Source organism: Helobdella robusta (genome assembly GCF_000326865.2).
Source record: "Helobdella robusta unplaced genomic scaffold HELROscaffold_24, whole genome shotgun sequence".
Lineage (NCBI taxonomy): Eukaryota > Metazoa > Annelida > Clitellata > Rhynchobdellida > Glossiphoniidae > Helobdella > Helobdella robusta.
Window position 1 is genome coordinate 2,727,206 of NW_008704261.1, and position 16,482 is coordinate 2,743,687.

At 33.0% G+C, this 16,482-nt stretch overlaps 4 protein-coding genes across 4 annotated transcripts; 1 reads left to right on the plus strand and 3 right to left on the minus strand.

The window, feature by feature from the left end:
• Positions 1 to 503: 503 nt before the first annotated feature.
• On the plus strand, positions 504 to 2,971 carry HELRODRAFT_172855 (hypothetical protein; the record flags this gene model as incomplete). Its single annotated transcript, XM_009019489.1, has 4 exons — positions 504 to 567; positions 1,230 to 1,321; positions 1,841 to 1,924; positions 2,576 to 2,971. 4 exons carry the CDS (start codon positions 504 to 506, stop codon positions 2,969 to 2,971), a joined length of 636 nt encoding a protein of 211 aa, XP_009017737.1.
• A 1,426-nt stretch (positions 2,972 to 4,397) lies between these two features.
• HELRODRAFT_172856 (hypothetical protein) lies at positions 4,398 to 5,798 on the minus strand (the record flags this gene model as incomplete). Its single annotated transcript, XM_009019490.1, has 1 exon — positions 4,398 to 5,798. The coding sequence occupies one exon, from the start codon at positions 5,796 to 5,798 to the stop codon at positions 4,398 to 4,400; it is 1,401 nt and encodes a 466-aa protein (XP_009017738.1).
• A 610-nt stretch (positions 5,799 to 6,408) lies between these two features.
• Positions 6,409 to 7,219, minus strand: HELRODRAFT_172857 (hypothetical protein; the record flags this gene model as incomplete). The annotated part of the gene is made up of 3 exons (XM_009019491.1): positions 6,409 to 6,695; positions 6,763 to 6,939; positions 7,153 to 7,219. The coding sequence occupies 3 exons, from the start codon at positions 7,217 to 7,219 to the stop codon at positions 6,409 to 6,411; spliced, it is 531 nt and encodes a 176-aa protein (XP_009017739.1).
• Positions 7,220 to 10,078: 2,859 nt separating this feature from the next.
• Positions 10,079 to 12,955, minus strand: HELRODRAFT_79313 (hypothetical protein; the record flags this gene model as incomplete). Its single annotated transcript, XM_009019492.1, has 4 exons — positions 10,079 to 10,314; positions 10,696 to 10,933; positions 11,635 to 11,883; positions 12,386 to 12,955. The coding sequence occupies 4 exons, from the start codon at positions 12,953 to 12,955 to the stop codon at positions 10,079 to 10,081; spliced, it is 1,293 nt and encodes a 430-aa protein (XP_009017740.1).
• Positions 12,956 to 16,482: the final 3,527 nt, after the last annotated feature.

Consider the following 16,482-nt stretch of genomic DNA (forward strand, 5'->3'; position numbering starts at 1 on the left):
TTTGAATTTTAAAAAACTAAACGTTCACCAAAAAACTTTAGTGAGAAAAATCGAAAAAACGAACTACAAACATATTAACGCCAAACATTCGGTAGAATTTATAGAATATTGTAAAAATTATGGTCTATTACCAATATATATATATATATATATATATATATATATATATGCATATATATATATGTTATCGTCAGTTATAAACCTTATATATATATATATATATGTGTGTGTGTGTGTGTGTGTATATATATATATATAAAATATACATGTCGTCTAGATTATAAAAGAAAATGAACATTTGCTAAAAACAATTAATACAAGGTAAGAAATAAAGATGATGATGTTGATGATGGTAATGATGATTACGCCTTTGATCACTACACGTCGTTATTGTTATTATCATTCAAAAATTATATTTGGAAAATTATTATTTTTTTAATAAACTTTAATTTCTAATAAATATAATTTTTTTAAATTTTCGGATCTCTTCGTAGAGCGTCAGAATGTTGTTCCCTTCAGTGAAGTTGATTGTTCTCGTGTCTGTATTGGTTGCAGTTCTCTACGCAGGTAAGATAGTAGTAATAATAATAACAATAAAATTATTACTATTATTAATATTATTATTATTACATTTTTTTTCATAAGTTATTTCTTAATTGAACGAGTGGAAAATAAATTATGTCTCATTATTATTGCTTTTGCAATTATATTTATTATTATTGTTGTTGTTGATCTTTTTATTAACGATATTAAATAACGAGAATAATAAAAATAATCACAACAACAACTACAACGGCCACAATAACATTAACACTAATGATAAAAGCAACAAGAGTTTATTATTGTTGTTTTTATTGAAGTGACCGGTGGGGAAATTGCCTTCCAACAACAACAACAATTAAAATAACATTAACAACATTAACAATAAGATTAACAACACTAACAACAACAATAACATTAACAACAATAACATTAATATCAACAATAATGATAATAAGAATTTTTCATCATTGTAATTAACAGAAGAAAATAATTAAGAAACAATAATAAATAAATAAATAATTAATAATAACTATTATTTAATAATAATAAATAATTAATAATATTTATTAACAAATAGATAATAATATTATTAAACGATTAATTTATAATAATAAATAACTAACAATTAATAATAAACAATTAATAATAATAAGAAATAATAATTAGTAATAAAAAATATTCAATAGAATGCCCAATGATGAAGTGCCATCCGTGTAACAGCGGGTTCCTCTACGACGAAAAAGGATGCAGAACTTGCGAATGCGTCGATAGATGCGAGGTATTTGTGGTTTCGTATCGGTATTTCGTTATCTCGTATCTGTATTTTGTAGTATCGTATCGGTATATCATATTGGTATTTCGTTGCATCGTATTGTTATTTCGCTGTATCGTATCGGTATTTTGGGTTGTAGTATCGGTTTAGTGTTGATATTATTAGAGTATAGTGTTGATATATTGGCATCGTTAACGTTTGATATTGCATCATTAGGTATAGCATTGTTTTTTATTGTTTGATATTTATGGTTCGGTTTTGTTTCATACTGGTATCTTATCGGTTGCTGTTACGATATTTTATGGTGCCGTCTGATACCTGTTGGTATTCTCTCGCTTTGTATTGTTGTTTGGTAGGCATTGCTCGGTTTAACGATATGGTATAGTACGTTAGGACGCATGTGCTTATTTTTAATGATGACTAAATTAAATTAACTAACTTATTAAATCGCAGTCAACATTTATAATTATTTTATAATTATGATAGAAACAATTATTAATATTTATTTTAATTATAACTTTCCAGAGATTCGAGTGTCCACCTGGAAAAGTCTGCAAAGAGATTGAGATCAGATGCATCAGAGCCCCATGCTACAACATCGCCAGATGCGTGAGTGATAATTTTTTTTTTAATTTTATTATTTTTATGGTTTATTATTATTAGCATTGTCTTTATGTGATTATTATGGTTTAGATTATTATTATTGTTGTTGTTATTATTTTTATCAGTAGCAGCAGCAGTAGTAGTATGAATAGTAGTAGTAGTAGTAGTAGTAGTAGTAGTAGTAGTAGTAGTAGTAGTAGTAGTAGTGGTAGTAGTAGTATGAGTAATATTATTATTATTATCCTTATTAGAAGCAGTTGTACTGATAGTAGTCGTAATAACAACAGTATTGCATTTATATATTGTCATAATTTTAGGTATTATTATTATTATTATTATGATTATTATTTTCTTTCAGGTTGATAAAGTACAACCATAATGTGTTGAAAAATCAGATGATAATATTGGAAGATGAATAATAATAATATTAATAACAATAACAATAATCATATATATATTGTGTGTGTGTGTGTGTGTGTGTGTGTGTGTGTGTGTGTGTGTGTGTGTGTGTTACGTGAGACAGCTAACTACCGACTCTCGTTCATTGGTAGTAAACTACAAGTAAAATCAATTTAGTTTTAAAAAGTTTGAAAAACTAACAGCACATTCAACGTGATGTTTATTGTTTTTTTTTTTGGAGTAAACAACCCATTTTAGGCATTATTGTTTTGGAGAAAATATATCGTGCTCTGTAATGCGTTTTATAGGAATGTACTTGAGACAAACTTAATATGTCTCATACTTGAAATCACTCTTCAACAAAATTCACAGCAACAAAAGGTTAGCGTAGGGATTTGCCCATTCTTGTCTTGCCTAATACTCCAATGCGCCCTCGTGTTTTATATCTGGTACCAACGCATCATCGCAGTTGAACCGGTCTCATTGTGTATGTGTTTTGTCTATCTTATGTGGGACCCCCTTTCTCCTAATTCCCGAAAAACCGCGAGATTATCGATAGGGACACACTTGCCCGAGTTACGTGATGACTCGTTTATTCGTTTTCATTTGAAATTTAATGAGGCACTGAACAGAAAACAATCAAAATTAGCATAAAAATTTACGGTTCATTTACGAATTTTGTTTCAATCTGAAAAGATTAATTTTTGTAACTGTATAAAAGTCTGCAAACAGCATACCAAGTAACTCATTACTGAAGCAACAACATTTTTGTAAAAAGAAGCAATAACCAAAAACAACGTTGAATGCAAAAAAAATAAAGAAAAAAAAGTTAACACCAACAACGTAAACGTTGATTTTGACAAGATCTCTAACAAAAACATCTATTATAAACAAACAAAACTGAAGATATAACATTGCAAGTTGGGGTTAATTTTGATAACGTCAGTTCAGTGCTTCATTAAATTTGAAACATTAGAACAAAATGTATTGTGCTCTGTGAAGCGATTTTAGTGTAAGAATTGGTCTGACAAACCTTGAACCATAATTTGTTACCTTTATTGACAAGAGCTGATGTAGAGAGTTGCAGTAGTCAAGGCGAGATAACACAAGGCAGCGTGCTAGCGTGGAGGTCATTTTGACTGTGAAATATGGCAAATAGACCAAATAATGTAATTACATATTTTGATGAGAGGAGAAGTGTGAGTTTTGAAAGTTAGAGACGGATCAAGAGTAATTCCTAAAAATGTAAGACTTGTCGATGCGGACAGGCTTGATCCAGCAATTGTTATGTTGGAGGGTGGAAAACATTTTGTGAGTTGCTGTGGTTTGCCAAAAAACATTATTTCAGATTTTTAGGCATTTAGTTAAAGGAAATTAAGTGAATGCCAATCCTTTATTGATGAGACACAAGAGTTAAGTCTATCGAGTTGAGAAGTGATATTTTGGTGGGAGATTTCAGATACTATACTTGTGTCATCAGCCTATTGATGAAAGGATAAGCCATAATTGTTAAAGACGTTAGATAAGGGACTAGTATAAATAGTGAAAAGCATTGGTCCTAATACAGAGTCCTGAGGAACTCCAGTAGATAAGCAAAAACAGAAGAGACCTGTGTGCCAAGTTTAATAAATTGGGGGCGGTTTGAAAAATATGAACTGAACTAAGACAACGCTGTTTCAGCGATGCCAAACTCCATTTTTAGCCTTTCTAGGATTATTTGATGATTAATCGTGTTAAAGGCCGCAGATAGGTCCAAACAGATCATAGCAACACAGCTCCGGTTACCACAAATGTTAGAGAGATTATCATATAAATGGAGAAGTACAGTTTCAGTGGAGAAGCCAGGACGATAGGCAGACTGGGAAGGTAAAAAATTTGAAGAAGAGGTAACCTGTGTAAGGATTTTATTTAAAGCCAAACGTTCAAGAATTTTGGAAAAAGTAGACAAGTTTGAGATGGGATGATAGTTTGAGTGGTCCGATGGATCAAAATTAGATTTTTTAAGAGTGGAAGAACTTAAGCAGTTTTGAAAAAGGTAGGAAAACATCTTTGCTAAAAGAAAGATTAGCAAGTTTTGAGATCACAAAAGCAAAGAGTGAAGAAAATTTTTTGAGAAGAACAGTAGGCAAAACGTCAACGTCTTATTATCAAGAGACGAGGTGAGTTTTAACACCTCTGAAACCGAAACAGCAGAAAAGGCATCGAATATATTTGTTGATTGTGGTCTGTGTTTAAAAGGTGTTATGTTATCTGTTATTATATTGTCTTTGATTGACTGATGTATATTATTTATTTTTGATATAAAATCATTTGTGAAAGAGTTGACAAGGATTTGGCACTCATCATCAGAATAGTGTTGCGGCGGACGAGAAAGAAGGAGGTTGTTGAGCGATCGCCAGAGATCACGAGGTTTACTTTTAGAGTGAAGCTCTTCTTTGATGGAGTCGATCTTGAATTGCATAATTAACGTTTTAGCAATCTCTTTAGCCTTCTTGTATTCAGTTTTTATGATTTCTGAGCAAAATCGCTTCGACTGTCTTTCTAATCGACGACAGATTCGAATTGCATTTATAGCACCAATTGAAAGTTGATGTTTTGGACGATTGCTGCCTCGTAGGGACAGACGTCTAAAAGGTGCATGTTTGTCAAGGAGATTGGTTGTAGATGTGAGGATAGCGGATGTAAGATCGTCCACGTCATAATCACCACGCGAAAGTATATCGTAGAATGCATCAGAGAGTTCTTGTTGAAAAGCAGTTGAACTAAAACGACGATAACTACGACGCTGACGAACAATAACTGGAGGTTTTGGCTTTGATAATCTAGTATCGAAGGTCACAAGGCTGTGGTCAAAAAAAACACAGTCCATGACTCCAACGTTGTTTATGATGCATGTATGACGTATACTGGTGATGACGAGGTCTAGTATATTACCATGGGAATGGGTGGAAGAGTTGACGTGCTGAAAAAGTGCAAGGGCTTCAATTGTTGATTCAAGATGTTGTTTTATGACTTTGAGCTGCCCCGGTGCATTGAAATCACCACAAATGATGAATTGGATGTTGAAATTGATGATGGTGCCGACATGATCACTAAATTCATTTATAAAATCTGTAGAAACGTGACCTGGTGGCCTGTAGATTGAGCTGATGATGAAAGACGATGAATATGTATTAAATTTAACTGTGAGATTTTCTAAGCCAAGATATTTCATGTCATCAACAATTAAGGTGGCTTTGAGTAGGTTGCTGTGCACAACTGCCGGACCTCCTCCACGTTTGTCCTGTGATGAGCCATGATGACGGAGCAAGATGGAATACCCCTCTGGGGCCAAACCATATTTTATGGCATTTGGAGCGTCAGAAGGTACCCATGTTTCCGTAATGATGAAAACATCCAAGTTATTTGCCTGTATAACTTCATTAAGCAATGGAGCTTTGTTTACAGCCGATCTTACATTCAAAAGTCCACACTTTAGCATTGCCAGACGTTTGCTAATGTTTTTCCTTTACAAAGATTTGAGCGTTTTAAACATAGCCAAACGTGGCGAACTTGGTTTCCAGATTCTGAAGCGAAACAAAGTCTTCCGACAGGCCCTTAATATGTGAAAAGAATTTATTTGTGGAAAGAAGCTTAAAAGCTCCGTTCGGTTCCACTTCAGACACTTCTCAGGCATGAGCGACAATGCAGTGTATAGCAAACAAAACTCCGGAAGACGCAATTAAAAATTTAATTTGAATATTGACAACTTGTTTACTAAATTAATAAATACATTAATAAGTGGAAAGCGATTTAACAGCAAATGACGAACGTCGAGAAATTCAAAAATTAAAAGTTTATCCGAGAAGATGACACGGTGTAAACACCGCATAGATATCTCATATATTTTCTGTTTTCTATTTTCGTATTACCACTATGTTTTTGAATTGAACATTGTTTATAATGTTAAAGGTCCTAATAAAACATAGAAAATATTTCGAATTTAATCACAACAAACGCATTTCAAATTTAAGTTGGAATTTATTGAATTTCTACATTCAAATGAGTCATTGTTTCAATCAGTTTATTTATATAATGTTTGTTTTGTACCATTACAGAACTTGGCATATGGAGCAGAGCTTTACAGCAGAATTTGCGATTTTCAAGTTGTTACAGGACACATCGTTCACCACAAATTTGTCACTATTTTGAACCAATTCTAAGCAATCTTCATTGTTATTGCTGTTGCTGAGATAAACGTCGATTCCAGCGGGGAACTCAATCTTGGTTTTATTTATACTTGCTGTGTAACGATTCCAGTAGAAGTTATTTGTCGTACGATCCCTGTGTCCTGCTGTCCAATAGCTGATCGATTTCCTGGTCGGACTGTAACAGGTATCTACAACAGTGATTTTTAAACTTTTTTTTCATATAAAAACTTTATTATTTAAGAGCAATAAAAATACCATTGTAGTTGTCCATTAGGAATGAGCCCAATTTAATAAAATAATCGAATGTATCGACAACAGCCAAATCAGCCCCTAACTGTTCACATCTAGCGTAGCCCTCGTCACCGTTCAACTGATCCGTAATGACCTTGACACATCTTCCGCCGACTCTCACGAAACATTCTGGACATTTACCTCCAATCGTTTCAATTATCGTTTAAATTAAAATATAAATGTTGCTAACATTTGATGTGGTGAATAGGCGTGAAATTGATGAAGCTAACTTCGACCACACCACATAAACGACACTGTGGGAATATCATGCGCGCAAAATAAATGGTTGAGCGTATTTAGAAACTAACTACATTTAAACATAAATAAAAATGTAGAAACAGCCGTAAAGACAACCTTCGATGGTGAGAACGAAGAAGCAGAGAGCCATCAAGACATGAAGCAGACCTTTGCATTGAGCCATCTTGCACGTTGGAGATGTCCCTGACAATTCACATGCAAAACGTTCATCTATAAATAGTATTAAAGAGCAAATGCATTGATTATAAATGTATGTATGTTTGTATTCAATTTGTTAATCTTGTATTTTTTAAAATATGTCATGAAAAAATTGAACAAAACTTCTGTGCGCCCGTAAAAAATTTGATATATAACGAGACACATGTCACAACACAAACAAACTAAATAGTTTAATATTAAACTCATCAAGATAAATACTCTAATAAAAAACACAAATTTTAGAACATGGCCAAATTTTTAGAACATGGCCAACACAAATTTTTAGAACATGGCCAGACTGTTACGAACATAGGTAAATTAAAATTTATTACGATTTTCAAATTTTAAGTTTTTATCAAGTTATATATTTTTTAATTTGAATAATTTAATTGTAATAAATTGATTCTTACTAAAACTTCATTAAAACTTAACTTTATGAGCAATTTATAATATTGTTATGTCTGCTGGAATAGTCAAAAAGCAGTTGTGAAAATTGCGCCGTATATTTAATTAATTGTTATTATCTTGATTCTATAACTTTTTGTTTCCATTACTAATTGATTGTTAGAAAAGATGTCTTTGCATCACCGATTGGAAAATTGCTCTATATGAGCCCAACACTCATGAGTTGCAAGGAGGTTGAACTTGGCGTTGTTGGGTTATGGAGTTACGCTGGGAATTTTTCTACTTTGCAATATCATGTTAAAAACTGTGAAACACGCAAAATAATCATCGTCATCATCATCAACATCGACCTGATCAGTGACGTCATACTTATGGAACTTGTTTCATGCCCCAGTAGTTTTTCCAACGTCTGCAGTTAGTTCATTCTCTTAAATTTTCCCATTTTCTTGATTTAAATATTTGAATAAATTAACCTAATCAATTGGATAGATTATAATAATTAATTAACAAACTCAATTGCCCTTCACATTTCTTAGTTGAATTCGCATTTCATAATTAGTTAATCTATAATTATTTGAGGATAATAATTACTTTCGCAATTTCAGCGCAACAATTTTATGGATATCAGAGTTCGTGGTGGGGTAGTAACATTTTGGTCACTTTTAAAAGTTATATTAATTAATAAATTAGTGTAACTATAATTGTATAAGACATACTGATTTTAATAAAAAGCAGAATAATAGTATGATAATAATAATAAAATAAATATTTATTAAAAAATGAAAATATTAACAGTAGTTTATATTTATATTTTCAGATTTAAGGTTTCCGAACCAGGCAAGAGAAAAATTGAAATAAAGCATTCAAAGACTGTACTATAAAAAAATATAATTTATTATTATTAAATTATGGTAATATATTATTATTAAATCGTGATAATTATTTCTGGTTCTGATAATTTAGGACAATTTTAATCATTGATTAAAAGGAATTGTGACAAATTGCGATTTTTAATTATATTTTAAAAAACATCTATAAAATTTTATAATAAAAAAATGTTTACTTTGAGATTTTAAATATTTTTAACTAATTTATTAATTCAAAAACATTTTTTCTGTTATTAATTAAAAGTTTATTATCACCCAAGAAGTTCTAGTAACAATTAACCAAAAAAAAAAATAAATTTCTTTGTGTATGTATACTTTAATTTATAAAAGTTAACACACACACACACACAAACACACACACACACATTTGTGGTTATAAAAATAAAATTAATATAGCATAGCCGTTTTGTAGATGATAATAACCTAAGTAATAATATCGTTGTTATTGTTATTAATTACTATGGTAATAGCAATAATAACAAGAAATAAATAATAATTATAATAATATTATTATTATATAAATATTAATTATTACACGTCTTCAAATAATTATAATAATATTATTATTATATAAATAATAATTATTACACGTCTTCAAATAAAGGTTAAAGGTTACTTTCTCTCTCTCTCTTTTGAGTTTGCTTCAGAGCTTTCAACGACAAACACACACAGCGTATATGAATACGCGTGCCAACCACGCATCATACACATTGCATACGATGAGCGGGGATCTCTTTGTATTCGAACCCAGTCACTGCAGCAGCAAGACCAGGCGCCTTTAACCATTGAGCCATCACGCTGTCCTAGCTTAAATGTTGTTGGGTAGTTTACAAATAATATTAATCTAGAATAGATTTACTAGATAATTTATAAATAAACAATTATTAATATTATTTCTATTAAATATTATAATATTAATTTTAACAAATTATTATTTATAAACAATTACAGCAATAAATAAATTAATATTTTCAATAGTAATGTCTAAATGGAAAGAGGTTTTGTTCAACGCCAGCTTAAATATCCCAAATGCACCATGAAATATCCATCCATATAAAATGTTGTTCGCATATTTAAGCTCCTATTGAGAATGAATTAGTTATAAGTTGAATGAATTATGAGAGCAGTTACAACAACAACAACAACAACAATAGTAATAGTAATAACAAAAATAATAGTAATAATAACAATAACAATAATGAAAGTAATATGAGGATTGCCAATGCCGATAAAATTAAGAAAAGTAAAAAAAATAAATTAAATATTAATAATAATAATAATAATAATAATAATAAACCCACAATAACGCTGACAATAAGAACGAACTCAAAATCAGCCTAATCATGTGATATGGCAGGCTTCATTTTAAGACAAAATTTATTACGGTACAACACTAACTGCAATAACAACAACAACAATAATAATAATAATATTAAAAACAATAATAATAATAATAATAATTATTATCATTAAATTAATTATAATAATAACACAAGAAAGAACGATGAACAACATCCTAAATCCCAGTTTCCTTAAAAGATTCCTGGGATCATTTTGTAGGGTACTTTGTTGCAGTACTGCTCCCAGTAGACTTTGTACTTCTTCCTACATTTCGTATCATCTCTGAAGGTGCGGTGAACGAGAAGTATGGTGAGGAAGAAGAGGTAGGAGTAAGGCATGGCTCGTTGAAATCCGGCAGGGACAGACCAGCAAAGCGCGAGCAAAAGTTCTGGGAGATAGTGAAAATGGCGAGAAATGCCCCAGAAACCTGGTCGGTTGGTAATTAAGTGGATGAGTTGGCGAGGTTTCAAGCTGTTCATTTGATTTTGTTGAATGTTGTATGACTTTTTTCAATAAATAATTCAATTGTTTATTGCTAAAACTGCTCTAGTGATGAATTAAACAATTTTAAAACGTGGTTAAACAATGACAATTAACTATTTTAATACTTTTAAAAAGACGGAACAGAAAATTTTACCGCGCATTGCTACAAAAATAACTTAACATTCAACCAATCAGCCAACCAACCAGTCATCCATCAAACCGGTCGGCATCCAACCTTCCAACCTAACAATAGCCTGCCAACCAGCCAACCGACCAACCAACCAACCAACAGCCAGCCAGCCAGCCAGCCAGCCAGCCAACTAACCTGAGACCAACAACAGAGAAGTTTTGACGGTTTTATTTTCATCCTCGAGCTCGTAGTAAGCCCTGATGACGTCAGCCTTTTTCCCCCAGATTAGGCAGGCCCCATTTGTACGCCTCACCTCCTGCTTCTGATAATCCGCCCAATAGTTGACGCCGATGCTCGTCAGTCCAATGGCGAAGATTAAAGAAGTGAGCGTCCATCCAAGGATAACTCTATGTGTCGCCAGATGCAGGCTCAACTGTGTGCGTGTGCGTGCGTGCATGCGTTTGTGTATATGTGTTTCAGCGTGTGTGCTTTTGTTGTGTGGTGTGTGTGTGTGTGTGTGTGGGGGGGAGCGTGTATGTATGTGCGTGGGCGTGTGTGTGTGTGTGTGTGTGTGTGTGGGCGTGAATTTGTGTTTATGTTTGTGCGTGTATGTGATGCGAGTGTATATGTGTATATAAGTAAATTTGTGTGTGTGATTCAAATTAAATTAAACAGACGTTGTAAGTTAATTTTTAAAAATGTAATGCTTAAACAAACAAGTCAAATTCATGCAACCAACCAAATAAACATCCATCCATCCATCCATCCATCCTTCATCGCATGCACTTCAGTAAAAGGACAAAGTACATGATAAAAATAATTTGGAAAATAAAAAACTTTTATCACGAACGTGTGAAGAATCAACCAACCAGCTGTCCAACTAATCAAAAAAACCAATCACACAACCAATCAAACAACCCGCCAGCAAACTAATCAACCAATCACCTAACACTACTAACTAATTATCCACCAATTAACTTATTAATTAATCAACAACACAGGCACACACACACACAAACACACACACGTACAACACACACAACACACACACACACACGTACAACACACACACGCACGCACACATACACGCACACACACACACAACACACACACACATATCAGTAACACACAAACTGAAGCATAGAGTCCAGAAATGTAGGCCAGACAGCCCCAGCATATGTAGAACCCGGCTCTATCCATCATAATGTCGATAGTGCTCAGGTATCCAGACTCCCACCAAAAAAATTTCACAAAATAGATCGTCTGCAGCGCCGTCGACAGCCACACGCTGTCTACAAAGCCGTAGAGTTCGTAGTTCTTGAGGGCGAACGTGACCACCAGTAAACTCCACATCGTCATGCCGAATCTGCAGTTCGTGAAGACCTGTACGGGTGTTTGTGTGTGTGTGTGAAAGTGTGTGTGTGTGTGTACGTGTGAACGTGTGTGTACGTGTGAACGTGTGTGTGTGTGTGTGTGTGTGTGTGTGTGTGTGTGTGTGTGAAAGTGAGAGAGAGAGAAAATGAATATAGAGCGAAAGAAAGAAAAAGAAAGAGACAGAAAAAATGCATGTCTATGTGTGTATGTTTGAGAGTGATTGAAAAATAGAATGATAGAGAATGAAGCAAGTATGATGGGAAATATAACAAACAATGGCGACGGTCGAAAATAATAATTCAGCTTGCAGTTGCCTTTTAAATTGAGCGCGATTATTTTATATAGTTTTGTATAAATTGTTCATCGATAACCAACAACTTGTTAATTTAAAAAATCAATCATATCATACAGCAACAACACAACCGAACAATCAACCAGCCAACAAACCAACCAACCATCCAACCAATTAACCAACCAACCAATTAACCAACCATCCAACCAACCAACCAACCTTTACATCAATCTCGAATATCCTGGGATACAACTCAGTACCCCAATAATAATCAAACAAAAAATTTCCAGTGGTCCCTGAATCAGAGGAACTGGGATACTTAAGACCCTTCCAGTAGAGAAAAAGACACAACACCAAACTGACGCAAGTCATAATGCCTAAAAAGTTTCCAAAATGATCGTAAAAAATAGTAACTCTGTATTTCGTGAATTTGTAGAGAAAGATGGAGATAGCGGTGTAAATGAACATAGTGACAACATAACACTTGAAGCCGTTGTCATAGTACAAAGGTACATTGTTGCGACTGGTTACTGGTCCTGTGAACTTTTTGCCGGGAAGTGTTTTCATCAAAATGACCTGAAGAGTGCAGTAGGAGATGACGAAGATGTAGACAAACGAGTCGAAGAAATCTACACTACCCCAAACCTCCTTAAACATTGCAACCGGACCGAGCTTTCTGAACTTGGAGCCGAATACAGCAAAACTGGAATCACACTTAACAACGGTGTACCACAGGATCAGTATGACGTTGGGCGAGGATACCACCAAGTACAGAGGCATGATGTACATGAGGAACAATTTCTTTAGAAAGCTTTCCGTAGTGACGGCCACCGAAGACAGTCTGCCCCAAACTCCTTGCTGGTTTGCCAAAAACGCTTGCGACTCCGCGATATGCGTAGAGCCGTTGCTGACGAGCGCTTCAGCTGTGGTTGCTGCGTCTGGTTGAGAAGAGTTCGCCACTGTGGTCGGTGATGAACCGTTCTGCTGGTTGGAGATTCGTTTCACGAGGTTCGTATCCATTCTGAATAGGTGTTTAGTTAGTTGCTTGTTGTTGCTGAAGATGTTGTTTCTGAAGTTGTGTTCTTCTTAGTATTGCTGTTCATGTTATTAATGAATGAAAATGATTGTTCAATAGTTAGAGATAAATGTGATGAATATTATGTACATAAAGTTGTTGTTTGTGTTATTATTGTTGTCGTTGTTGTTGTAGTTAAGATAATGGTGTTGTTGTTGTTATTATTATTGTTGTTGTTTTAGACAATATTATTATTATTATTTTTATTATTATTGCTATTGTTTAATGTAGTTGTTGTTATGTATGTTGTTATTTTCACGAAATTATCATCAATTTTCTATGCAACCTGATGCCCGATTAAAATTGGCCTAGATTGACAAAAAAACAAAACTCAACGTTCATTTATACGTTGTGTTATACAGAAGTATATTTATCTGTATGTACTCACACACACACACACACACACACAACAAACACACATATACACACACATACAAACAAATAAACACACACACATAGAAAAACACACTTCACACACACACACACACGCACGCACACACACAAACAAAGAAGTAAACATGCATACACACAGACACACACACACGCACGCACACACACAAATACAAACAAAGAAATAAACATACACACATACATACACACACACACCACACACACACACACACACACACACACACACAAGGAGAATTAAAGGATGTTCTCCGTTTTTTTTCTACTTATAAGAAATAGCAAGGCAGCATTAAATCATCACCACCAAGAACATCATCTCGTCGTCATCTTCATCATCGTTATAATCATTATCATTATCATCACCATCGTCTTCCTGACACCATCATCATCATCATAATCAATTTAACTTATTACCTAATTTTATTACCATACCGCTCTGTAATCATCATTATCATCATCGTCGTCGTCATCATCATCATCATCATGACGGATTTCATCTTATCTTTGATTATTTAAATCATCTCTATCACTATGATTACCACCAAATCATAGTCATCATCATCGTCATCATCGTCATAAGCATTATAACTTGTTATAAAATCATTCAGTCATTCATCATCATTAGACTGGATAACAATAAAAACAACAAAAATAACAACAATAGCAACAATAATAACAATAGCAACAATAACAACAACAACAACACAAACAACATCACCGGCAATTATAACTTCAATGATGAAGAATAAATAAAAATTTCGATGACGATAATAATAATAATAATAGCAACAACAAAAACTACAACACAACAACAACAACAATAATAGTAATAATAATTATAGTAGTAGTAGTAGTAGTAATAATAATAATAAAATGTATGAATACGTTTTAAGTTAAAAGTTTAATGATATGAAATATCTATTTAGTAAAACACACAAAAATAAATTATTCAATAATAATAATAATACTATTATTATTATTATTATTACTATTACTACTAAACTACTACTACTACTATCACTACTACTAATCACTACTATCACTACTACTACTACTGCTACTACTACTACTACTACTACTACTACTACTACTACTACTACTACTACTACTACTACTACTACTATCCACTAATATTACTACAAACAACAACAATAATAATAAAAATAACAATATCATTTTTAAAATACCGAACCTATACAACACAAGTACAATGGATAAAAATACACACAGTACAATGCATCTGAAGACGCAAAGGTACAATAACGTAACTTAACTGTACGAACGAAAACGCCATGTGAAAGGATTTTAAAATTAATAGCACTTGTAGTAGTAGTAGCAGTAGTAGTAGCAGAAGTAGCAGCAGCAGTTGTGGTAGCAGTTGTTGTTGTAGTAGTAGTAGCTGTAATAGTAATGGGGGTGTTTGAGTAGTAGTTTTAATTTTTGTAGTATTAGGAACAGTAGTAGTAGTAGTAGTAGCCGCAGTAGTAGAAGTAGTCACAGTAATAGTATTAGTAGAAGCATCAGCAGCAGTAGTACTAGCAGAAGCCTTTTCAGATAATTGTTATTGATAACTTCTTAAAGAGTCGCTGAGAACTTGGATGTAAAAAAAATAAATCATTGCATAAGAAGAAACAGACATGCTATTAATATCACTGAGCCATTCATTTAGATTTGATAAAGCTCAATTGTATCAATATAAGCATGCTATTTTCCTATATAATGTCTGTCTGTGTTGTGTTTGTATTCTGTGAGTTATTGTTTCTTTGTTTTCTTTACTATTTACTCTCTCTCTCTCTCTCTCTCTCTCTCTCTCGTTATCTGTCTATCTGTCTCCTTTCTCATTTCTCTCTCTCCTTTTTTAGTTTTCCTTTTCATTTGTTCTATCTTTCTCATTCTCTCTTATTTTCTTTGTCTCTTCCTTTCTATCACCCTCTCCATCTGTCGGTTTCACTGTATCTTTTGGTATTTCTTCGTTCTTGTTTCTGATTTTTCTTTCTTTTAATTTTTTCTTTCCTTCATGTGTTTCTCTCTCCTCTCTCTCTCTCTCTCTCTCTCTCTTTCTCTCTCTCTCTCTCTCTCTTACTCTTTCCCTTTCTTTTTGTTCTCCTTTTCACTTTTTCTCTCAACCTCTTCAACGTTCTTCTTTTAACTTCCCATATACTGTGCATTTGTCAGGCGATTAATCAATCTAAATTAAAGGTAATAGCATGATGTATCTGTATGTCTGTCTGTGTGTGTGTGTGTATATGCATGTAAGTATGTGTTTGTGTGTGTGTGTGAGTTGTGCGTGTCTGTCTGCTGTCTGTCTAGGTATAACCATGGTGTAACCGAAACAATACCTTATATCGAGATGAGACACCCTAGATATAACATAATATATATAGAATATATAATATATAGTAAATTCTTATTATCGTCACATATACCTTGTAAAAAGGGCCCGTAATATTTTTATAATCTTTGATATCTCCGCCATCTTGTTTAGTGAGTAAGGTTGCGCAACCAAGTAGTTATTTATTGTAAAGAGCAAAAATAAACAAAGCTAATAAAACAGGTTGACAGTTTGGTAGACTGGTAGAATGTTGGTTAAATAACACTATTTTTATGTAGTTTTGTAGTGCAGAATAGGATTTTTGGATGAGTTGATATAATTCAGGATTGCAGATAGTTTTTTATATTTCCTTTAAATTAATGATTATTTTAATTATTAAATTTAAAAAGCAAATTTAAAATTTAATGACCTGTTTTTACTTCCATATATACATATACATATAGTTCAAAGTACAGACAACACTAACAATATACACACACACACACACACACATATATATAT